Genomic DNA, 27,593 nt, shown 5'->3' on the forward strand with positions numbered 1-27,593 from the left:
AAAGATCTAGTTGGGATTGGGTACGTGGTTTGTAAAGTAAGAAGTTTGTATATTGTAAAAAAAGGGTGCTTAGCACGCTCCTTTGGAGTACCCTCTTGAAGTCAAAATATAATGTTTTGTCTTATTAGTCCATAACAATGCGAAATACACAATTATTCGATCCTCTTTTTTTTTTAAATTATTTGTAGTACATTACAACTACTTTAAAGTAGGTAATAAGTAACAGTGAGCAAGGTAATTAAAACCAAGAGTGGAGAAAACACCCATTGGTATTACTCCAATATTATAATAATATTGTTTGTTCAATTGATACGTGTATCATTATCACTTTCACTGTCATCATCATCACTTCCTAGGAGATCTCGCGGCCATTGTCTCTTCAGTCGGCGGGGAGGGTTTGAGGGGATTCGTCGGGATGCGAGGTTTCTGATGTGTTGGTTTACGTTAGTTGGGAGGTTTTTATGAAATTTACGGTAACGGAAACGTATTTCATCTTGTACGAAAGGAATATGTAAATCTGTATGTGTAGTTTGGTTCGATACATAAAATGGAGCATTTAGTATTTTTCGTAGTATGATAGACTGGGCAGTTTGAATGCGGTCGATATTGGAATGTTTGGCTGAACCCCACACTTCCAGTCCGTAAGTCCAAATCGGCTTAACTATGGTGTTGTAAAGCAGCCTTTTATTTTTGAGAGGTTAATTAGAGCTTTTGTTAAGAAGTCGTGCAAGAGCTCTAAATCGTGTCATAACCTCCTGACGTTTCAGTCTTGTGTGAGGATTCCACGTCAGGCGTTTGTCGATGTACAATCCGAGGTACCGCACCTTGTCCGCAGTTGGTAGGGGAATATAGTTTAAGAAAACAGGGGGGGGAGATCTTTTTACGAAGAGGGAAAGTAATGAGGGTGGATTTGTCTGTGTTAAATTGTATCCTTTTCTTTTTACACCAAGATTCTAGAAGTATGAGGTGTTGTTGGAGGTTTCGAGTGGAAATGACAATGTCGGAGTTGCTAGAGAGAATTGCCGTGTCGTCTGCAAATGTGAATGTGGTGGTTTCGGGATGAGATGGCATGTCAGCTGTGAAAACTTGGTACAGTGTAGGGGCCAGAACGCTACCCTGAGGAACACCAGCATGGATAGGAAAATATGAAGAGAGGGAATGGCCTTCGATGACTTGGAAGAATCGGTCAGTGAGGTAACTGTGCAGTACGAGATAGTAGGTGGATGGAAGGATGCCCTTGCATGAACAGCAGGCCCGGGAGCCAAACTCGATCAGAAGCTTGGCTTACGTCAAGAAAGGCTCCGGAACAGTACTGTCCCATCTCAAGGGAGGATGAGATAATGTCTACCACGCGGTGACACTGCTGGACATAATTTGATTTCTTGATTTGATTGCTGGACATTTGATCCTCTTAGGATTCGTTTCAAACGGTTCGTTTTAACCTCGAGTTTTATAAAACTTTTAAAAAAGAAGCAGTACAAACATCAAGTTTTAAATTTTTTATAGTACGGCTATTTTTCGTATTCATTGTATAGATTATCATCAACGACGCATGAAAGGGTGTGGATGTTTGTAGCAAAGTCAGTATCAGCTAGGCCTTAGAAATTTGCGATTTTGTATTATTAAAGTCAATGTAAGTTATCTTTTCTGCCTATTTGCCTTTCTCAGCTTGTTTGAGTTTGTTGTTACGCACTGTTTTATTCTGTAGTTTATTCTGCTTGTACATTTCCGCGTTTTAGGGTTGTAAAGTTATTTGGATTGATGTTATGTCAACCTTTTATAATAATTATATTCTTATTTGTTTCATTATTTGAATTTGATTCATTTTCAATTTTTTCCTGAATTGTCCGATATTCACTTTCTTTTTGAAAAGTGAATATTAAATAATTTGTCAACAGGATTTATACATTTTTTATCTCTTTATTTATGCGAAACATTATTCTGCAAAAAACTGTAACTTGCTCACTTGAAAAAAACAAACCACCGCGTTTTTCGCACAACAAAAGCCCGCTTAAATTCTTAATTCTTGTTCTCTGTAAATCTCCGTAAACTCGTTGTAAAATGAACATCGTACAAAATCAAGATACTAAACAATTGTCAAACTTAAAATCAAAAAGACAAAACATACCCTTTTTTTTAATTTGCTTCTGCTATGGGAAAATATGAGCTCTTTACCTGTTCTTTTGTACCGACCCTTATTCGCGTTTTATCCAGGTAAATGGATCAATGGTTGTGAAAACTCATATTTTTTTGTTTTAGAAAAGGATCAATCCAGAGAACCAGGTCTCTCGGTTTTTACCTGTTGATACAGGATATAGCATAGGACTGACATTTTGCATATCCATCATTCTAATTAATCGAACTTGTTCCATGGACATGTGTAAAAATCGGTATGCCTCGATAGACCAGTTCTCTCAAAAATAACCAATCTCTCTAATAAAGCACTGGAGGGGTTGACGGCACCTCATCAAAAAAAAAAAAAAAAACGGCGTCGACTCCACCCATCACATCATACTACAAATACGTAATTATTTAGACTAATTCGGTGAACTTGTGAGTTAATCGATATTCAGTCACAGTCACACCCACGCATACTTCAACACTCAAGCAAATAAATAAATTCATAAAAATAAAATGGAAAAGGACCCCGTGTGATAATATACTATACGCATTTATCCATCATAAATATGCTATAATCTTATCTCTGTAGTCCTCAAACATTTGTCATTTCGCGGGGGTATCGCACCGTCTCTTGAGTGGCACCAGTTGTCCTCATCTTCCAAAATATGCTTTAATGTTACAATTGCGCCATACAAAGGGTACTACCTAGGTTACTTCCGATGATAAGGTGACCATATGTCAGGCGAGTGTGGCCTATGCTCAATCGTGTGAGAATCGTTCTGTCTCTCTCTGTTTATACCTTTTTCCAACCAGGATTTGACTATCGGTTTCACCACTTTTAACTTTTCGGTCATGGCATTCCAACGGACTTGCCAATCATTCCAACGTGGGTCTATATCGCTTTGTTGACATCCGCCAGGTTGACGGGCTCCATGTGGCTCATTTGGTGCTTCTTTCGCCGCTCTGTGGTTTCCTTTTAGACCGATGTGACCCGGAATCATAGGATTGCGACCTCACATTCATTTTACGTCAATATCTTTATGATTTCGTAGTTACGTTTCAGTCCATGGATAATTTGTTTCGCAACGCTGAGATTCCTCTGAGTGAATCCGGGTATAACACAAATTTTTTTCCAGTTGTCAGTTTCACTCAGCGGCGGCGATATCGCGATCAATTCTGCTTTGAGACGCTGGCCCTACCCGGGAAATTCGTAATAACCAAATAACTCTAACAAAGCAATGTAACAATAAGTGGTAAAAGTCTTTGAAAAATAAGCTGGACACACGTGAGAGAATAGTTTAGTCTTTTCAGTTTGGTTAAAACCCCCAAGCCGAAACGCGTCTGACTGACCAAAATGCAAGGAAAGGATCAAATTACTGGATCGTATGATCGCGGACCTACTAAATTAAGGGTTAATTTACACTGAAATAGGCACTAGAGTTTGGAGCGGGCAAAGTCGTAAAAGCTTTTATGACTATTATTAAGACGTCAGTTGGGGGGGGGGCACGGTTGCCGAGTGGTTAAGGCGTCAGACTCTCGGCTAGTAGATCCAGCGATCGTGGGTTCAATCCCCACCGTCGCCTCTGGACTTTTTCTGACGCCTAAGGGGACCGGTGGCCGCAAGTGAAAGAAATTGACACGGCACTCATCAATGGAAGGGGCGGGATCGGATTTGGTCCCACCCCCTTTAGTAATAGTGGATGGTGTTAGTTACTAATAATACTACATTAAGTATATCAAGTACAAACAAACCAGCATAGATTTCCATGCCATTTATTCAAGGCCTATCACATAAAGTAAACACATTTCTCTTGTCCGATAACTTCAAAATAGCTTTCAAAAATAATAAAACAATCCAAACACTATTTTCCATAATTAAAGATCCCACACCAATAACAAATAAATCTGACGTAATCTACAAGATCAACTGTTTAAACTGTCTGGCAACTTACATCGGTCTTACATCCCAATATCTGGACAAGAGAGTAAAGCAACATATCTATGATTGCAAAAAACCCAAGCAAAATCCTACAGCACTCGCTACCCACCATTTTGAACACCAACACAATTTCGACTTCAAAAATCCAAAAATATTACATACAAAACAAACATAAACGTAATTTTTTATAAATGGTTTATATCAACAGAGATAAACACAGCATCAATTACAGAACAGAAACAGGTAAACTCAGTCGCAGTTACGCCAATATCATTAACCAAATACAATATAGATAACATACATATATCATTACATTACATTCCACACATCAAATATTTTTAATAGTCTAATTGTCCAACAATTTAGCTTTCCTTTTCCTATTTATCCTATTTATCCCTTTCTGTATAATCCTGAAAAGATAATCTGGCCAAACTATTACCAACACATTGTTTCCCTTCGACGGCTCTTTTCACCTCAAAGAATCCGACGCCTTATACAAAATACCGACTTCCTTCCCCACCCCTTCCAAATCCAACGTATATAAACATAAAACAGCAAAATCTCATTGGCACTCTCAACACGATACGCAAGAATGGCACAATTTCACAGAAGACAAACACTTTGAGTGAGTAGAAATACTTTGATTGAATATAAAAAATATATTTTCCAAATTATAAATTCACTTTTCCACATCCTAAATGTATTTGTTAAATGTAAACAATGTTTGTAAATCCCAGGCCCTGAAGAAGATCTCAATAAAGATCGAAACGTTGGCACGATAAAGAAAATGTTTTTCTGAAGCCTACATCACACCAGACCGCTTCTTACGATTTGTGAATAATTATCGATTAACGGTCACTAATCACCAAACGTTCACATTTGTGTTGCGCCCCCCCCCCCCAAAAAAAAAAAATATGGAGCCAGGGATAAAGTACAATAAGCTCAGCTCAGTGCTGACGAAAAAAAAAGACGTCAGTTGACGATTATTACCTTTTAAATTTATTGCAAAATACAAGTTTCCATCAAATCTGTGAATTAGACCGACATTCGAATTTGCAGGATACCTCTCTTTGTTGCGTTGTCGTAAATAAAAACATGAAATTGAGTATTGTTTCATGTTCATAACAATAATAATAATATAGGTTCCTTAGACAGTATATTATAAACTGATGAAATATCTTAGGCAAAGTTCTCTCCTTTTTTATGTAGTACATTACAACCACCTTCAATTCGGTAATGTTATTTGATTAATATTGTCATTGTAATCACTTTCACTGTCACTGCAATGGAGATCTCGCTTCCATCGTCTTTTCAGTCGGCGAGGATGGTTCTAGGAAATTCGTCAGCATGCGTGTTTTTGGATGTGCTGATTTGTTGGGAGGGTGCAATTTTCGGTGACGGGAACGGATCGTCATTTGTTCTATACACAAAATGGAATATCAAGGATTTTTCGCCGGATTCAGGGTTGGACAGTTTGTATGCGACGGATGTGGAGTGATTGGCTGAAGCCGACATTTCCTAGTCCTAAGTAGGCTTAATTATGGTGTAGTAAATCAGCCTTTTATTTTTGATAGGTAAATAGGTAAAGTTTCGAAGAATTCCCACAAGAGCTCAGTTTTATGTCATAAATTCTTGACTTTCAACCTTGTACGAGGATTTCACGTCAAGCGTTTGTCGGTCCGAGGTAACGCACTTTGTCCGCAGTTGGGAGGAGAATATTATTTAAGAAACTTGAGAGGAGATCTTTTTACTACTTTTTTAAGTTCCTTATTTGCCTTCAGTCTAATTGAAATTGATAAAATTACTAATCGCAGGGGACAGAGGAAATTTCTATTAAAATCTGTGAAATTTATAATATACTAATATATATAGGCACGTGTTGCTTTCTAGGAGGTCACAGTGATACGATGTTTACGTAAATTTAACGGCGTTTTCCAATAATAAACCCTGAAGCAGATTGTGTTTTCAATTTGATAAAACAGCGGGGCGAAGATTGGCCTTAAATTATGTTTCGTTTCAGAAAGGTGGCTAACAACATTGATCCGCAAAATTCAACAAAGGGAGGACAATATGTAAAACGTCCTATGGAAAATTGCATTCAGCTTCTCCGTTTATTACGTTCCCAAATATGGAGGAAATCTTTCAGACGAGACGTTCCCTCTCGAATAGGGCGATAACAAAAACAAAATGCGATAGAAGGAGGTGAAGAGAATTCGTATAATGTCATTACGACGTAGCGTTGCTCCCTCCGTTTCCATGAGCAATCGAGCTCTTTAGCACTCGCCTTTGTCAAATAATTGTCTCCTTCTTCCCGCTCAGCAAAGAAGAAAGTTCATATTGCACGGTTTAAAATACCCACAACCCGTAGTGCAAGCATTCGACAATAATTAATGGTCTTACAGAAAACTACTTGTTAGACTAGCTATTGTAGTATGCAGATAATGGCTTCTTAGCCTTACAAAGCCCCCTGAGGATGGCGAGCCGATAATGTAATCACCGCCTAATGACCAAGAGCCCGAAGTCCTTTCAGAAGCAGAAGCAAGAAAGTTCAAAGCTAATAGTTTGCTAGACAAATAGTAGTAAAGAGGAAGCCAAACCAAGACTGGAACTAGATCCATTAATCTATTTCTTATGAAGTTGGCAATTCAATCAATAAAATCAAAATAAAAGCGCAGTCTATCTGAAATGTACTCTACAAGATATAATCTTTTTTTTTATAATTTTTTATATTCATTATAACCAATTGGCCTTTGAATAAACCAATTAAGTCCCCTAGTGTAACCTAGTGCACGCTATTGATATCTTTGTCTTGTAATAAAAAGAATGTTTATGAGATTTTTTGGATTTTAGGAAACGAATGTTTAAATAATATTTTTTAACGTAATTTTTAATCATTTACGATTATTTATTTAGAAATCATGAGATGCGGTCTGGTGTGATGTAGGTTTCAGAAAAACATTTTCTTTATCGTGCCAATGTTTCGATCTTTATTGAGATCATCTTCAGGGCCTGGGATTTACAAACATTGTTTACATATTACATGTTTGTAAATCCCAGGCCCTGAAGATGATCTCAATAAAGATCGAAACGTTGGCACGATAAAGAAAATGTTTTTCTGAAACCTACATCACACCAGACCGCATCTCACGATTTCTGAATAATTATCGATTAACGGTCACTAATCACCACACATTTACGATTATATTGTATAATTAACGACATTTAACCCTTTATTATTAAATAAAATTAATATGATTATGAAAACTATTTATATTAAAACATTTAACATCTAATAGGATAAATAATAATCAATATATTTTGCGTAAGCAAACAGTCAAAAGGTGGTTTTAATAAACGAAGCACTTCGAAGTTCACTAACAATAAGACATGTCAGCAAAATTAAGAAGCTAATATCCGATACTCAACCAAACACTAAACAAGCACGACAGCGACGTCTCTATTTACAATCGATATTAAAATCATCTTTATAAATACCGGTGAATATCTCCGGAAATGTATCGCGCCGCTAATAAACGAAAATATGGGGTGGAAAGCTTGTTGAATGATTTAGTATCATTCATGACAGTCTTGACGGCCTGTCATTCCATCATCCGAAATGATTGACTGATTTGACCGGCTGAATAAACTATTTTGGTTTATTTACACTCTGTAGTTCGTGTCGATTTAATTTCTTTATAATCAGCTCGTCGCCGTCGGTCTTGTTAAAACATATTGAACACTTCAACTTAAATGTATATTACATAATTTTAAATCCTGATTCATTTTTTCCCAGGTAATTCAAAACTGTTTATCATACCTGAAGCACTTGCTTCAAACAAAGCCAATTAGATTGGAACAATATGTAAGTAGATAAGTAGAAAAAAGAAGATAGGGAGAAATACAAAGTACATTTCAATTTTAGATTTATTCGATAAAAAATGGGAATCACCGAAATTATAAATGATAAAAAGAAAAGAATTGTAAAGCTATAGATATGTAGATGCCTATAAATGGCAGATTAACATGAAATGTCAAGTAGAAAGGCTGATAGAAGGAGAACGAGAGAAAGTCGTTATGTTTAGAAAGATTGGTAAAAAGAGAAATAAGAAAAAATTAAGGAAAATAGACAACGAGCCTGTTAAGGAAAGAGAGAGTTGAAAAGTACAGACAGAAATAAAGACATAAATTATAAAGAGATTATAAAAAATGAAGGGTTAAAAAAGCTATATTAATAAATATATGGATAAATATAGTGGATTAACATGAAAGGTTAGATAGCAAAAATCATGAAGGTAGAGGGATAAAATTTGAACTACATAGAGAGATTCGTAAATAGAGAAATTGTAAAGATTGAGTGAAAGTGAAAAAGAGAGCAAGAAGTGAAACGTTCAGACACAAATGGAGAAAAACAATATATTGATAACAATGGATAGATAGATAGCAAAAGGTTATTGATAGATCGGTTTTTAGGTAAACGGTTGAATAGAATTTACTACCTAAACAAAGTGAGATAAAAGAATAGACACAAAACCGAACGATAAAGCAATCGGCAAGAGAGAACAAACGCATAAAAACAAAAATACATTGGTTGAAGATACATTAGGATATAATAGATAGATAGCAGGCAGATAGGTTGATAGTTAAAATTATATTCATAAAAATAGTTAAATATAATTACTGTACAAAGAAGGAAATTTAGATGAAAAATTAAATAGAAAAGACTGTCTAATGATTATGGGATAAACAGAGAAGAACACATGAGAATGTAATAACGAGAGAGAGAGGGAGGGAGAGAGAGAGAGAGTGAGAGAGAGAGAGAGAGAGAGGAAATGTACAGACCCAAATGGAGAAAAACGAAAGTACATAGATTGGAGATACATTCGGAAGATGATAGATATCAATAGGTATATTTGTTAGACTGATAGTTAGATAAACAGTTAAATAGAATTTAGAAGAAAGTGTCTTAAAAATATAGAGGCGGAGAGAAAGAGTGGGGAAAGAGAGATGAAATGTAAAAAACACAAATGGATAAAAACAAAAGATTAAGAATTCATTAGGATATTAAAATATAGAGAGAAAGACAGAGAGAGAGAGGGGGGAGAGAGAGAAAGAGATAGAGAGAGAGAACGAGAGAGAGAGACAGACAGACAGAAAGCAAGAAAAGCGAGTAAAGTATACGAATTAAAGACGAATATGCATTTCTTTAAATTGGTTTAATATTTTACTTCGTAGTCGTTTAATAACAATCCAAGAAAGACTTAGGTTTAGAAACCTAGGTTTAGAAAGGTTGTTGGAAAAAAAGGCTCAATGTAAGTAGGAATCGAAGAATCGTATTTAAAAACCCAAAAGGAAAATAAATAATGATCAACAAACTCTAGGTTTACGAATTATGAAGTAAAACTAGTTATGCTGTTTTATAGTATATATTTATGGATAATTTATTTTTTATCGTTTATTTATAAGAGAGAAGGGAGAGGGAGAGAGAGAGAGAGAGAGAGAGAGAGAGAGAGAGTGAGAGAGAGAGAGAGACATACAGACAGACAGACAGACAGAGAAACAACTTTCATAAAATGATTTCTGTATTTCCTTATAATATATGATTATATACATCAATAATATATCTATGTAAACACACGTAAAACGTCTTGGTACGCCTTCTTTGTATTTGATTAAAATTCTACTTTAGTCTATTTTACAACATGTTTAACTATATATATATATATATATATATATATANATATATATAAAACCAGATGTATTCCAAAATAGAAATACAAATAAAAAGTTCTCAATTAATTATACACCATTTTTTCGAAATGAAAAATTTGTATCACAGGCGGGATTCGAACCCACAACTTTCGGGTAAATACCTACCTGCTGCTCTACCACTTGATCTACCGTGAGGTCGATCGCCCATGCCACAAACTTTCCATTTCGACACCCCCTTTTATTCTAATTGTAAGCAAATCGCGGCTTCATATAGAAACACTTTTTATTAACGATTGTACTACATTAGCGGGACTGTACGATTCACAGCCGTCATTCTAAATTTATACTAACTTTTTAATTATTTTGTAAGCTTATACTAAATTATATAAATACTCAATTAATTATATACAACTTCTATAAATGTTTAGCAGCGGCATATTTACCCGAAAGTCGTGGGCTCGAATCCTGCCTGGGCCACAAATTTTTCATTTAGAAAAAATTGTGTATAATTAAATGAGTATTTATATAATTAAGCTTAAACTGATAAAATAATTAAAAAGCTAGTAAAAACAAAAAATAGTAAAATTTCAGTCATTACTGAAATATCCATGTAAAATTTTACTCCGATAAGCTTGTATTTCAATCTCTTTCGGATTTGATTTTGACCATTTAAAATCGATAAATTAAACTAGTAGATTCCAAATAAATGTCCATATATTTCTGTTTTATTATGTAATAATGATCAATTAGTTTTTTTATTATTCCCTGGGGTAATTCTTGTACAACAAACCGTACGGTGACGAATCCTAAGTTCTCACTCACCTCCTTGCCAGGTCTAAGACAGATGATTCAACGTTTTTTGCATCCAACCAAAGTTTCGGATGTTATCATTGGGCAAATGGCCATGGCGGCTCTCTGGCCGGCGGAACATACATTTATTATTGCATTCCACTGCGATCGCAGGAACGTGGAATTTCATTTGAAGCGGCTCCTCCATCCTGGGCGTCCCCTATTAACGCCCTTCATGACTAATGCCGTTGCATACTCAAACTCCCGTCATATTCCAAAACCGACCCTTTCACCAAAATTACGCCATACTCGCGATTTATACTTGTTTCTTGGTCCCAAGGTTTTTTTTCATTCAATTCTGTTTTTTAATACGCACAGGGATACATGTCGGATAAATCATGAGTTACCTTTACATATCAGATCCATTTGTTTGCTGTTTTTATTTTTTTTTTAATTTTTATTTTTTTTAACGGTGGATAAGTTCTTTCCAGCCGTAAAATATGGTTATGACCGACGGATTTTACACACGTGGTCAAACTTTTTATAATTTAAATTTTAAAACCTTTAAAGAAAGAGAAAACGTGATTGTCTATTAATCTTTGATGAAAGATATTGAATAATTAGTATAATTCCTTTTTTTTAAACAACCTTTTTGTTTGATTTTCAGACGGAGACTTGGACTGGAATGAGCCATGAGGGAATCAAATAAGCAAGTGAAAATAGGTGACCTGGAAACGGAGCAGGGGTAAAATGGGTACCTTCGATGGTACCTACGGAGGAGGGTTCAACGAGACTGAAAAAAATGACTCAGGAGTGTACCGTTCGTCGGAGTACGAGCAGGACTGGACGGACATCCTCACTACGGCGATCAAGGGGACCATCATGGGCCTTATCATCATCGCCGCCATACTCGGCAACCTCCTTGTCATCGTGTCCGTGATGAGGCATCGCAAGCTGAGGATCATAACCAACTACTTCGTCGTGTCCCTCGCCTTCGCGGACATGCTCGTCGCTCTGGTTGTGATGACTTTTAATGCAAGTGTTCAGTTAACGGGAAAGTGGCTCTTCGGCTACTTCATGTGCGATGCCTGGAACTCCCTAGACGTTTACTTTTCTTCAGCTTCCATACTTCACCTCTGTTGTATAAGTGTCGATAGGTGAGCAACATTGCAAATACAAAGTCTAATAAATTATCATTATTTTCAACATGAAATGTAAAATCGCTTTTTTAAAATTAATTATTATAGTTACTAGCTTAAGCTACTAACAATCTTGATGTCAATTTTGAAAAAACAACATAAGAGCGATATCAGTCATAACAAGAAACAAATAATTGGACAGGTACCATACTAACAAGCTTTAAATATAATAATAATATATAATATGTCGAAAATTTCAGAAGGTGTTTCTACTCACCATATGCAACAAAAACTTTGAACTTGTCCACTAAATTGCTTATGAATTTCAGAATTACTGACTGCAAAATAGTCTGGTTTGGGCAACCTAAAAGAAAATTAAAGTGGCTGAAGGAAACCTATTTACATTGCAGATTTGATGAAAAAATTGGTCGAGTGAAAGAACCAGTTTCCCACAGCCTCTGATGAAGTCGTTGGAAGGTGAGATCAGCTGGACGTCTCAATGTGGAAAACGGGCTTGGTATTCTACCCTCGCAGCAGTAAATGAAATGCAATAAGCAAGATATGCATTACGAAACAAGGACATAATTTAAAGCCCCAACCTGAGGAAGTTGTCAGCCGATAACATAAAGCAAACTTATTGAATTGAACATTAAAGAGCTAACACAAAACTCAAAAGCCAAACGGATATCCTGGAAAAATTGAACATGGCCCCCTTCATGGACACCAGTTTTTTTTTTGTTTTTGTTTAATGCTAACTTTTTGGGCCTTTTAGAGACGCAATCCAAAAAGGTGGGTATACCGCTGGAAGCTATTTGAATGGAGACTTTTGTGGGAATTTGCAAAGCTCCAGGAGATTGTTCTTATTAACAGTTACCAATCCAACTTTTTAGAAAAATTCCAAATTTCAACATTGTTTTTCTGAATTTTTCATGCACAATTTTTTCATCAATTCTGCAATGTGAATACGTTTCCTTAAAGAAAATTTAACGTTCTTTCAGGTGGTACAAACCAGATTTTTCTAAAATCCGTAATTGTGAAGTTAATAAGCAATTTAATGGAGCAAAGTCGAAAAATTAAAAAAAAAAAAACACCCAAAACCTGAAAATACATCTTCACCGTTGAAATTTAAACAGCGGTTTATAGGATGTTTTTGTTGCATATGGTGAGTAGAAACACCACCTGAAATTTTCGACACTTATCCTCAGTCATACTGTCTTATTGATGAGTATATATATGTATATATNGGTTTAATATTATTACTTTATTCCTATTTATTAAATCTTTTCCTCGTTTCAACAAAACGAATAAATCATAAATGTATCAAAAGAACATTTATAAAACAAAAATAATTCTTATATTGAAATATCAAACAAACTTTGAATTAATATTAACAATTTTGTTGAAACCACCAAACCTCCCTTGAAAAATAAAACTGACTAATTATTAATATTGTTTATACATTGGAACACAAAAATGAAACATAATGAAAAAAGCAAAAAAAAAGAGGAAACTGAGTTGATCTGTATTTGTGGACAATAGGTTATTAAAAGGAAGGTAGACTTACATTATTAAAAGATTATACAAATAAATTGCAAAACGAACTTTGTATTGACTTAAACAAATGAAATATTCAATTCGAATGTTATAATTGAAAATAATGTGGAAATCCTTTTAAAACGAAAAAAACAAATGAAAATTAAAAACCTTTTGCGATGATCGCTGCTTGATGAAAGTCGGCTGAATGTCTTTTCAGAACAGTACCTTTTTTTCTTCCCAAAGAAAATGTAACGGTCCTTAAAAAAAGTGCAGCTTCCAGCGCAGCTCTAGCCCAACAGGCCTCTTCCAGTTTAAGTCTCCTTCCACCTCCCTTTGAGGCTTATGGAAGGGCTTTGGGCGACCCTTATAATTTCACGATAATATTATATATAATATGCAAATAAACTCTACATCTTGAATGCATCTATGCTCCAAGTTGCGATTATTCATCCCTTGACACGCAGGAATAGTTTGTTAATAAGTTGGTCAGTTATTATAACAACTGTGCCACTTTTCTTGATAAATACAGTGCGTTACCGCCAATTCAAAAGGTACTGCCTAATAGCTATAAGTTCACCCACAGTTGTGCAAAATGTTACAGTAAATCAAAATATCGTAAATACTGAATTACCACGAACATATTATATGCGAAAAAAAGGAATTTGCATGTCCTTAATTGAATCTAACAGCATTCTTAGTTCTTATTGCTGCGTTCTTCTCTTCATTGAAACAGCAAAGTTGTACTAATGTTAGAATTATTTTACTTTTCAATGTTAAAAGTATTGATCGCTTTTTACTCACGTACATTCTGGATCATGGTATGGTCTTGAAGAAAAAAGCAAATTCTGTTATTACTCCCAAGCTTTCGACCTATTTTAAGGTCAATGTCAGGCTTATATTAATTTCACATTATAAAAACAATTATTAAATCAATTGTACGAATATGTTTTTCGTAATATGAAATTAATTTAAGACTGACGATGACTTAAAATAAATCGAAAGCTTGGCAGTAAGAACGAACTGAATTTGCATTTTTCCTCAAGACCATACCTCGATCCAGAGTGCACGTGAACTATTTTAGTTTCATTTCTTTTATTTCAATAACGTACTTAATAATAATATTGTTTTCATATTTTTTAACAATGTTGTCTTTTAACTTTTACATTAATTTATAGTTGCAACGATTTTTTGAATATTTTAATTACACTCTGTTTAATAGTCAATAAAACCTTTATTTTAATAACTAATTTTGTATTTTAAATAACTAATTAGTCTGACTCCAGGAGGAAAGCTTGGACAAAATAATCTTAGTAAAATTTATTACACTGATATTTGTTCGTTAGGTTTGCATGTTATCTGTACGATTATAAAGAAATTAATACCCTTATAATCATTCATTGACAATATTATCGTTAGAGCAAGCAAACTAACTTAAACTACTGAGAGTTAATATATGCAAGAAAAGTGTCACAACTCAAAAAGGGAGACTGATGGATTTTTAATTTTTTGGTTTTCGCTAAAGCTTTTGACAATGAAAAGACAATATTGACGAATCATGACAGTTTTTATTGCCAACAACGGTAAATTCGCGTACTTAATACATACAATTAATTAAGGTTTTTAGTTGAGATAAAAAAGTCAATGGCACGAGCGGGATTCGAACCCACGATCTTCGGCTAGATACGCCGCTGCTCTACCACTTGAGCTATCGTGACCTCGATCCTCTCGGACTTCCCATCTCAACCCCACCTTTTGAATTTTCCATTGAATTGATTTGAAAAATGGCAAAAAGGAGGGAAAATTAAAACAAAATTCAACCTCCAAAAAACTGTCCTTTACTACAAATAGTAAGATAAAGAACGAAAAAAATGTTAATAAAAATTATTATTTATTATTATAATATACATAATAATAAAAAAGAAAAATTTAAATAACAATAAATAATCAATACATTACTTTTAAAATTCGTCCAATCTTAAATCATATTAATGAAAAGTTAAAAACGTATTAGAAAATAATAAAATTAATTTAAAGGAGTATTTAAAAAATTCTCGTTTATTAAAAATTGTTAAATTCACTAGTTTCGTGGTCCGCTTGACCAATAAATATCTTTCAATCTCTTTTTATCTAAACTAAAAACCTTAATTAATTGAAATTGATTAAAAATGTCTGTTTATTATAAAATAGTGACAGTAAATAAAAAAGAAAAGGCTATTTTTAAACCATAAAACGTATTATTTTGTAAAGTGACCACTTGAGGTCACGGTTGAGGTCACAATAGCTCAAGTGGTAGAGCAGCAGCGTATCTAGCCGNATATATCAAAAATGCAAGAATATTTTTCACCCTCGGAGCAAAACTGGTTAGGCAAATTTTTACGAATAAGATTTATAAGTGCATATTGCAATAAGTATTTTAGCCTGACAACATTTCCAGCATTTTATTTATCTATTTTTACACAAGAATAGCACATATACTGAAATAGAATAATTGTATTACCTACGTCTTCATGAATCTATGTAGTAACAAAGAGATATGTTTTGTTACCTAGTTGTATTAGCATTTGTTTTGTTGGTAATAAATGAGTTAGTGCACTTATCCCACTTCTAATATCTTGATTTTTAAAACTTTACTTATCCCATTTCACCAGCCTAGCAGATCAAAGGTGTGAACTGCATAAGAGATGGTACGATAATCGGCAAGTTTCCTAAATTTCTGTTCAAAACTAGATAATTGTCGATTCATAATGGGATAAGTACGAGAAAGTCAAGGTATAATTAAATAAATGAAAAGACTATTTACTGGAATAAGCAAATTCTATTTGTTAAAATGTGAGTGTAATAAAAAAGTAATGTAATACGAAAACTCAATTACCAAAGTTTTGCAAAATTTGCAACCCTGAAAAGTTAGATTTTTGTCACATCCAGCTTGGTTTATGATCGGAATACACACGAAATAGAATAAAGTTCAGATAGAAAAGGTGCACAGTGTATTAAATGTTATTAATGGCTAGCAATTATTGTGATTTAGTAATTTTCTTCGGAAGTTTTCCTTGTAAGCTTTATTGTTTATCTTATTATTTGGCATTAAAATTGAATGTCTGTGTTTCTTAATTATTAATTGTAATTATATGTTTAGGTACTACGCTATAGTGAAGCCTTTGAAGTACCCAATCAATATGACAAAGAAAGTGGTTGCGATTATGCTGCTCAGCACCTGGGTGTCGCCTGCAATCATATCCTTCGTTCCTATTCTCTGCGGCTGGTACACGACGGACGAGAACCAGGAATTTCGAAACCGCCACCCCGACGTTTGCGAATTCAAGGTGGGTTTTAATTTTCCCCAGTTGGAATGTATAAATAAAATGTGTTCCCTCAGGAAAGGGCGACCGGATGAATATTTGTACCTTGGTATGGCCGGATTCGACAAATTACCGGCTGGCCGAATGACATGGAAGGCCCTAGGGCGAATCTGCTATCCATTATTGCCAAACATAGTGAATCGTGGACCCCGTATAGAATCGGCATAATTAAACTATTTATAGCCGAGAACGTTTGTACCGGAACGAGGCCTTGCGTGACATCCCGGAATCGTTACAATTGCAGAAAATCGCGTTGTCCTTGAACAGCCATGTGAAACATGCCCTATATCGTTGCTACTACCATTATTTCATAGTATACAGTCATAATTGATATTCTCAAAGCCTTAATTTTTCTGTTAATCCACTCTTTTATTCTGACCTTTCACGTAAAAATTATTAAAAGCTTCTTTAATCACGACAGAATAAGTTTGTCTGAACGCCTATCCTATTTACGAGCTCAGGAAGTGTTATCTGAGACGCACGAAAAGAAATCATAAAGCGAGAAAACTCTTTTTTTTAACTATCCCATTCCACAATGTGGAATACTCATCGAATTATATCATAAATTCATTAGATTTCGTGATCTGATTGACCAAATGATATCTTTCAAATTAATTAATTTTTATTTAAGTTTGAGATAAAAAAAAGTCAGTGTCACAAGCGGGATTCGAACCCACGTCTATCGGCTAAATACGCCGCTGCCCTACCACTTGAGCTACCGTGACTTCGATCCACTTGGACACCAACTTCCCACCTTAACCTATATCATAAAATTCAAAAGGTGGGGTTGAGATGGGAAGTTAGTGTCCGAGTGGATCGAAGTCACGATTGCTCAAGTGGTAGAGCAGCGAATCCCGCTCGTGCCATTGACTTTTTTATCTCAACTAAAAACCTTAATTAATTGTAATATATATTAATTGGTCAAGCGGACCACGAAATTAGTGAATTTAATGATTTCAAATGAAGTGTACTTCACTAAAGCTCTCCGTGGCCATTTCATTTGTCGTCGAGAATCCAATCCGATTACACGACATTTGAAAAATGGCACAAAGGATGGAAAATTCTAAAGATGATGTTGAGATGGGAAGTTAGTGTCCGAGTGGATCGAGGTCACGATAGATCAAGTGGTAGAGCAGCGGCGTATCTAGCCGAAGATCGTGGGTTCGAATCCCGCTCGTGCCATTGACTTTTTTATCTCAACTAAAAACCTTAATTAATTTTAATATATTAATTGGTCAAGCGGACCACGAAATTAGTGAATTTAACTATATCATAAAGTTTAAATTAAAATCATGGTCATAGATCTTGAGTTAATTATAACGCTCCAAGAAGTAATGAACACGTTCACACGAATCCGCCTATGTATTCAATGTATTCAATACATACATGTTCAATAAATACGTAATATAAGCTTGAAATATAAATGTGTAAAAGCACTATTTAAAGAACTTTGTATATACACTGACAGGCAAAATATTCCACCCACTTGTAATATAACTTGATTTGTATATATTTTTATATATTAATTATTATTTTTAACGTTTAATAACTTAATGTTTTTCTAAAAAGTAAAACATGTAAATTGCTAAGGAAAATGAGAAAAAGGCGGGCAGATAAAATTTAGAATTGTAATTAACATTTCAATATCGCGCATTTCCTCCTCTTCCCTTAATTACATTTCGAAGGCCTCGGCGTACTTTCTACCAGCCTGGAAATGTCTCTTTGCTGGAGATTAGCACGTGTAGATCGTAGGACGTGCTCTTACTCAACTTTTGAAGTTATCCCATAAATGTTCGATGGGGGCTGCTACAGGCCTTGACCCTGATGTGCTGTTGAAGGTACGTTTGTACTAGGCGAGCGACATGTGGATTGGCATTTTCGTGAATTAGAATAGGAATAGGAATTATGAGGATAGGCAACACATGATGTTCCAAAATTTCATCTGCATAGAAAGTGGCCGTCAAAGACCCTCCAGGAACAACAACCAACTCTGTGCGACTCTCCATTGAAATTCTCTCCCACACTATTACTAAGCTTCGTTGAAAAGGTGGGCTCTGGGAAAAATTACAAGCTTCGTACTTTTCAGTTGCTTTCTCCACGTTGTTTCACGCCAATCTGGATATCGTAGAGCACGTCTACACTCATCTGTAAAACGTACAGCGTACCAATCTCCAAAGACTAGTGGCTGGGTTCTCGAGCAAATGCGAGCTGTGCAACTCTTAATATTATGGTCAATTCTGGTCCTCTATAGGGCGAAAAGCCATCAGTCCATATTGATTTAATGTTCTGCGAGCAGTCCGTAAAGAAATTTGGACAGCTCGAACTTCCTGGTGCTGATGAATCGCTTGAACAACAGTAAGGTGCCGGTTTCTCAAAATTCTCTAAGTCAAAAAACGGTCATCCTCTGGTTATGTTACCCTAGGGTGTTCAGAACCGGACCTTCTATGGTAGGACCCCGTTTCTCGAAAACGTCCAACAGCGTCTCGCAGAGTTTACCTGATGGAACGTACATCGTACCATGCGCAACATCTTCAGCACTGGTAATTTTAAGTTTACAAAAGGAAATTAAGAAAATAAGGATGGAAATAAACAGTTTATTGCTTCAGAATTCAAATGAGGCTGAATAAACATTTTAAATTCGGTAAAAAGTAAACATTGAAAAATCCTTTATCCTTGATTTTGGTAAGGATTAAGTGTGTTTACTCTAATCGATATTCCCAAGTTAAAACAAAGCATACACAAATATTTTTTGGCAAAACAATGAGATATGTTAATGGTGGAATTTTCTTTTTCGCGAAAATGAAAAATAATCAATTGGGTGGAATTTTTTGCCTGTCAGTGTATAAAAAATGAGGAATTATTTTTTCAAAAGTAAAATTTATGAATTACATATTTTATCTAGTATAAAGAATATTGAATGTCTTGTCAGAATCGTACGTCTTTTTTCTGATTATTCAGAAATCGTGAGATGCGGTCTGGTGTGATGTAGGCTTCAGAAAAACATTTTCTTTTTATCGTGCCAACGTTTCGATCTTTATTGAGATCATCTTCAGGCCTGGAATTTACAAACATTGTTTAAATTTAACAAATACATGTAGGATGATAGATTCACTTTTTCCACATCCTACCTACATCACACCAGACCGCATTTCACGATTTCCGAATAATCATCGACTAACGGTCAATAATCACCACACATTTCTTTTTTCTTTTGAAATAATTCAAAATGAACTGAACGAATGGCACGATAAAATATTAATGATATAGCGTTGCTTGTGTGTCTTTTTTTTAAATAGGTCTTTGATCGAGTCTGGCATTCAAGCTTGCTTTGGAAACTAAAAAACATCGTCCCTCAACCGTACTATCTCACACTGAGATCACAGATTTTTTCGAGCCAGTCAGGGAAATGAATTTTCATTTTATGTACGCATTATGACGGTGGTTCCTCAGGGAAGCATACTTGGCCCATTTTTTCTATAAATACTGCAGATATTCGTAAATATGTTATCGTTTCAATACATACATTCGCTGATCATAAAGCGATTCTTACTTGTACTTCGGACCCCTCAATGAACACTCAACATTTACAACGATATTATAAATAATTATAAAGGCTACTTGACTCAAGAATAAAATTAGACATTGATTCGTGGACGTTGATCAGTATGATCAATATTTTTGGAGGGAAACGGGTCAGAAATTCCAGGAGCGGTGGTGGGAATCGAACCGACGACCGTCCATCCATGAGATTAGATTCTGACTCGCTAGCCACTCGGCTACCGCGGTCGCTCATTTTTCCAAATTTCCGTTAAAGAATGAGTTTTTATTTTAAAAATAAAAAACATGGAATCAAATAATTAAGTTTGACTGCTCTATCACAGCACTAATACATTTGACAAAAAACTACAATTAAGTATATTATTTTAGTTTTTCACGATGTATCATATAATACACACAAAAATGTTTAAAGTATGTTTCCCTAGGAGTAAAGGAAGACAAACTATTTCGAAGGATGATAAATCAAGAGACAAAATCAAAATTGTGTACATTTATTTATAGATAAGATAAATTAGAAGAACATATTCCTTCCCCTTTAATATTCTTCCTATTTTAACTTTAGTTTCATTTAGTTTTGTTTTATCCATGTTGTATTATGCAATGAGAAAGATACTAAATTTTATTATCACTTTTATTAAAGTCGTTTAATGTGCGAATAAAGAAGTCGCTCTCTGGTAACCCTGGCTTCAGCCGGATAATCCCAGCATTATCCCACTTGGGACTTTATACCGGAGTACACTAATGTTATCTTATTGCGGCGTTTAATGTTTTATTATATTCTTTTAAACATAGATATGCTCCTTTTTCTAATTGCTTTTAAGTTGTTAATTGAATCTTTTGAAATAAAAATATTTTAACGCTAATGTAGACAGCTAAAATAGATAATAGAACCATATTTGCTTAGTGGTCATAATTGACCATATTAATTATTCCAATTAGTTATTCTTTTTTATCTAAGGTTTTTGGTTGAGATGAAAAATTAGTGCCACAAGCGGGATTCGAACCCAGACCTTCGGCCCAATACGCGCAGCTGTAACTACTATTCACGATAACTCAAGTGATTAGAGCAGCAGCGTATTGAGCCGAAGGTCGTGGGTTAGAATCCCGCTCGTGGCACTAATTTTTCATCTCAACCAAAACCATTAGATAAAAAAGGATAATTAATTTGAATAGATAATAGAAGTTTTTTCAGTTTTCTCAAATTTATATTGTGTGAATGCTACCTGCTATTACTTACAATTTCCTTTAATTAGGGTATTTTTTGTATTAATACACATTTTAATAAGTGTGGCGTGCGGTTCGTGTATAACTTCACGGTTACCTGCATATACACGATACTAATATTAAATATTATTTATATAACTTAAAAGCACAAAGAATTCTGAGTAAATATTTTTCATGGAAGAATGTTGTTTAAACTATTAGTACTGTAAATTCCAACAATTTATCCATTTTATGCAAAATGAAAACTCTTACATTTTATATTTAAAGGTTTAAACATGCATTGAAATACCAACGACAATTTTTAAAAAAAATTGTCACCAACTTCATCATTTTGTTCATTGTAAATGACAAAAGGGCTGGCTTTATCTCATTTCTTTTGACAGACTCTTGATTAAAAGGGCCAGGAGCAATGAATAAACCGCACATGAGATGGCAATCATGATTTTTATGACGGGATCAAAGCGAGTTATATTTACAAAACCACCACAAAGAAGTTTGAGAGAAAAACCGCAAAACAAAAGGTCTCTCCATATAGAAGTTTATGATGATTTATTAGAAGTTTTATAAATTTTTTATGAATCTGCAAGCACGAATCGAGACTTTGCTTTGTCCTATTCTTTGTCTCGCTCGACCTCCTCCGACTTTCTGTCAAGTCGTTCAAACTTTTCACGCCCAAGTTTCAATTTTCAGACATCGGGACGTCCTTCGTACAAAAAGACGCCCTTACCCGTCTCCGTGTATTTCTGTTCTCCCAGACAGTCTATAGTTTTTATTGGACAATAAGCGAAAAGCCACATTCAATGAAAAAGGCCATGCACGGGATTGAAAAGAAAAAGATTTCAAGTCGGATTTTTTCGCAAAGAAATAAAGAAAAGGCGGTAGAAAACTTTCTAATCATGTCTTTCAAAAAAAGACTTTTCCAACATGTTGTCTCTCGTTAGTAAATGTCATGCTTGTTGTTTTCCTTTTATTAAACAATTTGACAATATAAATGCTTAGAAAATCGGAAATGTATTACATTAATTATCACTTAATAACAAGAAGCACAGACCTGAGTGCATTTTTTAATTGTTTGAAGACTAGTCAAATGGCCATGTACAAGAGGGAACAGCAAGGGAACACTTTTTAAAGTTAATTATTGAAATGAGAATTTATTAAAATAAAAAAAATAATAATGGCTCTCTATTCTTCCTAACCCACAGCCATTATGCTGAGGGAAAGGAAGGATGTTGAAGTAAATTGAGTAAGCGATCAATAAAGAATATGGTAGTGAAAAAGGAGAATAGATAAATGCCTTCGAGTGAGTGTAAACCGCAAAATATGATACATACGACTCAGAATTGGCCGTCAGAGATTGACACACGGACATTTACATTTGATACAAAGACCACCCACGTGCGCAGCATGGAGAGAAAGGTTGCTCAAAGATTCCCGCTTAATTGAAAAGTGTCAAGGATGTCATTCCGTGGGTCTATATAAAGAGCGTGTAGGATTGCCCTCCAATATAATAATTTCATTGAGAACGGCGGTATTGGTACAGCGTCGACTGTTACTAAGTTTAGAGGGAACAGGGTGTTTTATTGTATGTAATAGTCGATAGTTTTCCGTTTTACTTTTCTTTCTTGTAGTATGAAGAGCGAATGTATTTATTAGTGTGAATGTGCAGTGTGAGAGGGTCTACATTGGAATATTGAGGCTAAAAACAGCATTCTAGCTGTAAGGAATTATTCAAATTCCCTCTTTATTTCTCCTCCATCTGGACATGTAGCTTTGTAGCTTTGGATCAGAGGAAGTGAACATCTGTGTCAGGCAAGAGACGATTTCTGTTTATAATGGAAACAAGAAACCGTTGTGTACTTCAGTTTACAAGAATCTCGGGTATTTGGCACAAATCTCGACCTCAATAAATAACGACGGAAAAAAAATTAAACTTTTTGTGAATAAATGAGAGTAAGTGTTTCGATACTTGTGAGAGCTGGAAAGATTTTAATCTAAAAAAATGAATATTTCGTTTAAGACCGTGTATCAAACACATGTCAAATATTCTATTCTTTCATGACAATCAAATATTTAAATTTAAAATCTGCTTCAACAGAAAATCTCTAAATTTGAAGCAATTTTTATTTATACTGTATCAAGTATTGAAAAACTATCTCGTTTAATTGCCATGTCATTGAGTACTTGGCCATGTAAGCAAAGTCGCTTGAAGTGCCCTACCCGGTTTAACAAGTGTTGGCGGTGAATCTTTCGGTCTTTAGTTCTGATTTCTGGAGAAAACAGGGCTGTATTGTATATAGTGCTTAGAAATATCGTCTGGCGTTTCTTTTTTGTGTATACTGAGAGTGAATGTAGTTATTAGTGCGAATGTCATGCGTGAGAGGGTTGAGGGTTGGTTATATTTTACATGCCGTCTACCCTAAATAGAAAGTATAAATCGTGATGTAGAATATTAAGAACTCCTCCACGCTAATTGAGTAAATGTATGAGTAAAAAAGAAAAAATAAATATTTAAGATTAGGCGAGTGTGTGAGTGGATTTAAATTTAAAAACTGCATGCTTTGAGAGCTCAAATGGCTTAGCTGTTCACAGCCCCTGGAATCGGACAAATAAGACCATGGACTGATCCTGGTCTACCAAAACCCGAGATAGATGACTCTGTACACATGTTTAAGTAGGCACGAGTGGAGAGATAAGCTTATTAAATCAGTAATTAATCAGAAGAAATTATTAATTTATGACACATTCGGTGTTACTCTCGATAATATTTATTGTGCATCACAAATAAATTATAATTTTTGATAATAAGAAATTTCACATTACATCCTTTTGCCTACATTAAAAATATAAGATAAAATAAATAAAATCACCTAAACACCCTAGAATGCTGGCTCCGTCGGTGGAGAATCAAGATCAACGAAACCAAATCAACGAACATAATATTTACTCTAAACAAGAAAACACTCCCACCAGTATACCTCAACAACGTCCCCATCCCAATTGCGAACCATGTACGATACCTCGGACTCTACCTGGACAAACGACTGACGTGGAATCCTCATACACGACTTAAGCGCACAGACTGTAATATACGATTTTTCATGCTTAAACGACTACTCGAAAGACCATCAAAACTCTCACTAACAAACAAAAGAAAACTTTACATTGCCCTCCTGGCCCCCATTTGGACATACGGTCTTGAACTTAACTGTACTGCTAAGCGTTCCAACCTCAATCAAATCCAATCCCTTCAATCTAAAATCCTCAGAACAATAGTACAAGCCCCTTTCTACGTATCCAATCACACCATCCATACCGACCTAAATGTCCCTTTTGTTACCGAGCTAGCCCTATCCCACTACAAAACGTTCCATTCCAAACTACTCCACCATCCGAACCCTTTCGTCAAAAACCTGTCATCCACCACATTACTTAATAATCCCAACTGAAGACTGAAGCGTCGGTGGCCCCACGACAACCTTAACAATTGACATCGGTCTCCTACGATGGAGTACATCTCGCTCATCGTATTGATTAACTAACGGCTACCATCACTGGATGGTAATTGTTCACGCTACCGTTAATTATTTTATATGTAAATACTATCTGTTTTACTTGTTGCGTCGAAGAATGCAGTTGTAAAAAACAAATAAAAAGTTTTTAAAAAAATATAATCATTTTGAAATAGATTTCGTGTAAATCCCCAGCGAAAACATTTCATTTTCTAAAAAGAATTCTAATTTACCATTTACGCTGTAATAATACACATGCCGATGGTTCTTTTGCGAAGAAAATCTCATTAAGACCCTTTATTACTCTTTTAAAAGAGATCTTCATTCAGTTTATTATTTAAAAAATTCTTCCGGAATTCCATTTTTTTTAAACAAACTAATTTCAAACACTTTTATTTTTGCTTTTAAATTATTACATAATCCATGACATTTGCATATTGCACGTAGATTTATTATTTAACTCGTTCCTTTGTTAATAAATTCGTATGGTAATGGTATTTAAAGATATTTATTTAGATATCGTGAGATGCGGTCTGGTGTGATGTAGGTTTCAGAAAAACATTTTCTTTATCGTGCCAACGTTTCGATCTTTATTGAGATCATCTTCAGGGCTCAAAGTGTTTGTCTTCTGTGTAATTGTGCCATTCTTGCGTGTCGTGTCGAGAGTGCGGTATTTAAAGAGCTAGGTTTTTATAGATGTTCGAAAATGTTTTTGAAAGAAGGAATCTCATTTTATTTTTCTATTTTAAGAAATTAATAAACGATTTTTCCTGTATTAAACGCATTTTATTGCAAATATTAAGTATTTTAATTTCTAGTAAGATATTATATTCTCACATAATGCTTTTCTTTTTAATGAATAAGCTTACATAAAACATCTTTGACGTAAGAAAGAGATCCGATTGAGTTGTAAAATAAATCTGCAGCGTGTTTAAATAATTCGTAATAAATTTGTAATAATAATTTTATCCCTGTTGTGTTTTGAAGAAATTTTGGTTTTATTATTGTTTACGCAGTCCGAAAATCAATTAATTGTGGTGTTTTTATACGTTAGTTTGGCTCCAGATTTTGCATGTTTACGAGGCGTTTTACGAATTTAAAAGAAAGGAAGAAATAGTGCATTTTCGCCATGTAATCTTTTTTTTTATTACCCCAAAAAGAAAACTGCAGCTCTGACTGGTATTAAAATTTATGATGTATGACGCTTTAGAAAAAAGCACTGTCTTTAAGTGGTTTGCTTGGCTCAGAAAGTGTAAGTTTGGATATGTAAGAGGCAAAACGGTCTGGTGGATCTTCAAAACAAGGTTGGATCAAGGGAACATCGTTGTAATTTTTATAATGCAGGCTGAATTACTGTTTAACCCATTTTTTTATGTGAATAATTTCTTATATATTGCCTTTTTGATAGTATTTTAAAAAATTTGTTCTTACAAGTGTTAGAACGCGTTTTTCTATTTTAAAAAAATAAACGATTTCTTCCTCCCTCAAACGCAATTTATTGAAAAATTCACTAGTTTCGTGGTCCGCTTGACCAATTAATATCTTACAATTAAGTAAGGTTTTCAGTTGAGATAAAAAAGTCAATGGCTCGAGCGGGATTCGAACCCACGATCCTCGGCTTGATACGCCGCTGCTCTTTTGACACACATTTTGAATTTTCCCTCCTTTTTGCCATTTTTCAAGGGAATCCTGCTTGTGCATTGACTTTTTTTATCTCAACTGAAAACCTTCATTTATTGAAAAAGGTTTTATATTTTGGTTTTCAATTAATACATTCTTAGAAAATGCTTTTCTATATGAACAGTCGCACATCAAACATTTTCAATATAAAAAAGAAACTCTATCGTGTTGTAAAATAAGTCCGTCGCGTTTTTAATAAATCGTAATAAATTCGAATTAATCATTTTTCCCTCTTGTGTTTTGAAGCAATGCTTGTTTTTGTTATTATTATACTTTACACATTCTAAACCGTGATGGCTTATTAAGGTGCTTTGGCCAGTTTCTTTCGAAATTCCGAATTTTTACATTTTTTTTTATCATCTACCTCGGGTTTTGGCAGGATCTTTGGTCTTTCAACAGCTAAGTCCCCAAGGCCAGCAGTTATTAGAACTTTACATGGCCGAATTCTCAACAATATGACAATTAAACGGGATACGTTTTGCGATACTTACTGTAATATAAAATAATAATTGATTCAAATAATAGAGATTGTCAATTAAAGAAGATAATTATAATTTAAATGTATGTATTTCATGAAAAAACATTTGATGTAAGTGTTTGATACGCTTTTTTAAACGTGATATTTTTTTTTAGATTAAAATCTTTCCAGCTCTCACAAGAATCGAAACACTTATCTCTCTTGTTAAAAAAAGTTTAATTTGGGCCCCGTTTGCTTTTCCGTCGTTATTTATAGAGGTCGAGATTTGTGCCGAACGCCCGAGAAGTAAAAGTCCTCCGAGCGAAGGAAAAGAGCTCTTGTAAACCGGTGAGTAAACAACCGTTTCTTGTTTTCATTCCAAACAGAAATCGTCTCTTGACTGACTCAGATGTTCACTTCCTCTGACCAAGAGATTAACATCCGCAGAGAATACGTGCGGGAGAGAAAAAAAGTGGGAATTTGAATAATTCCTTACAACCCGGATGCTTTTTTTTAAACAACACGAAGAGCCAGCTAGCAAATTGTTTTGTTTTGGACGTCCCAGGACCGGAA

At 34.7% G+C, this 27,593-nt stretch overlaps 1 protein-coding gene across 5 annotated transcripts in view; it reads left to right on the forward strand.

Annotated features, from left to right (window-relative positions):
• Positions 1-27,593, forward strand: part of LOC106669294 (octopamine receptor beta-2R) — a 293,096-nt gene that overhangs the window by 252,850 nt on the left and 12,653 nt on the right. For all 5 annotated transcript variants that reach the window (XM_014398660.2, XM_014398662.2, XM_014398661.2 and 2 more), the window contains 2 exons: positions 11,226-11,715; positions 16,370-16,556. In XM_014398660.2, coding sequence (XP_014254146.1) covers positions 11,309-11,715; positions 16,370-16,556 — 594 coding nt within the window. In that variant the 5' untranslated portion in view covers positions 11,226-11,308. The remainder of the gene's footprint in view (positions 1-11,225; positions 11,716-16,369; positions 16,557-27,593) is intronic.

Source organism: Cimex lectularius, unplaced genomic scaffold, assembly GCF_000648675.2.
Source record: "Cimex lectularius strain Harlan isolate CLEC.00 unplaced genomic scaffold, Clec_2.1 scaffold35, whole genome shotgun sequence".
In the NCBI taxonomy this organism is placed as follows: domain Eukaryota; kingdom Metazoa; phylum Arthropoda; class Insecta; order Hemiptera; family Cimicidae; genus Cimex; species Cimex lectularius.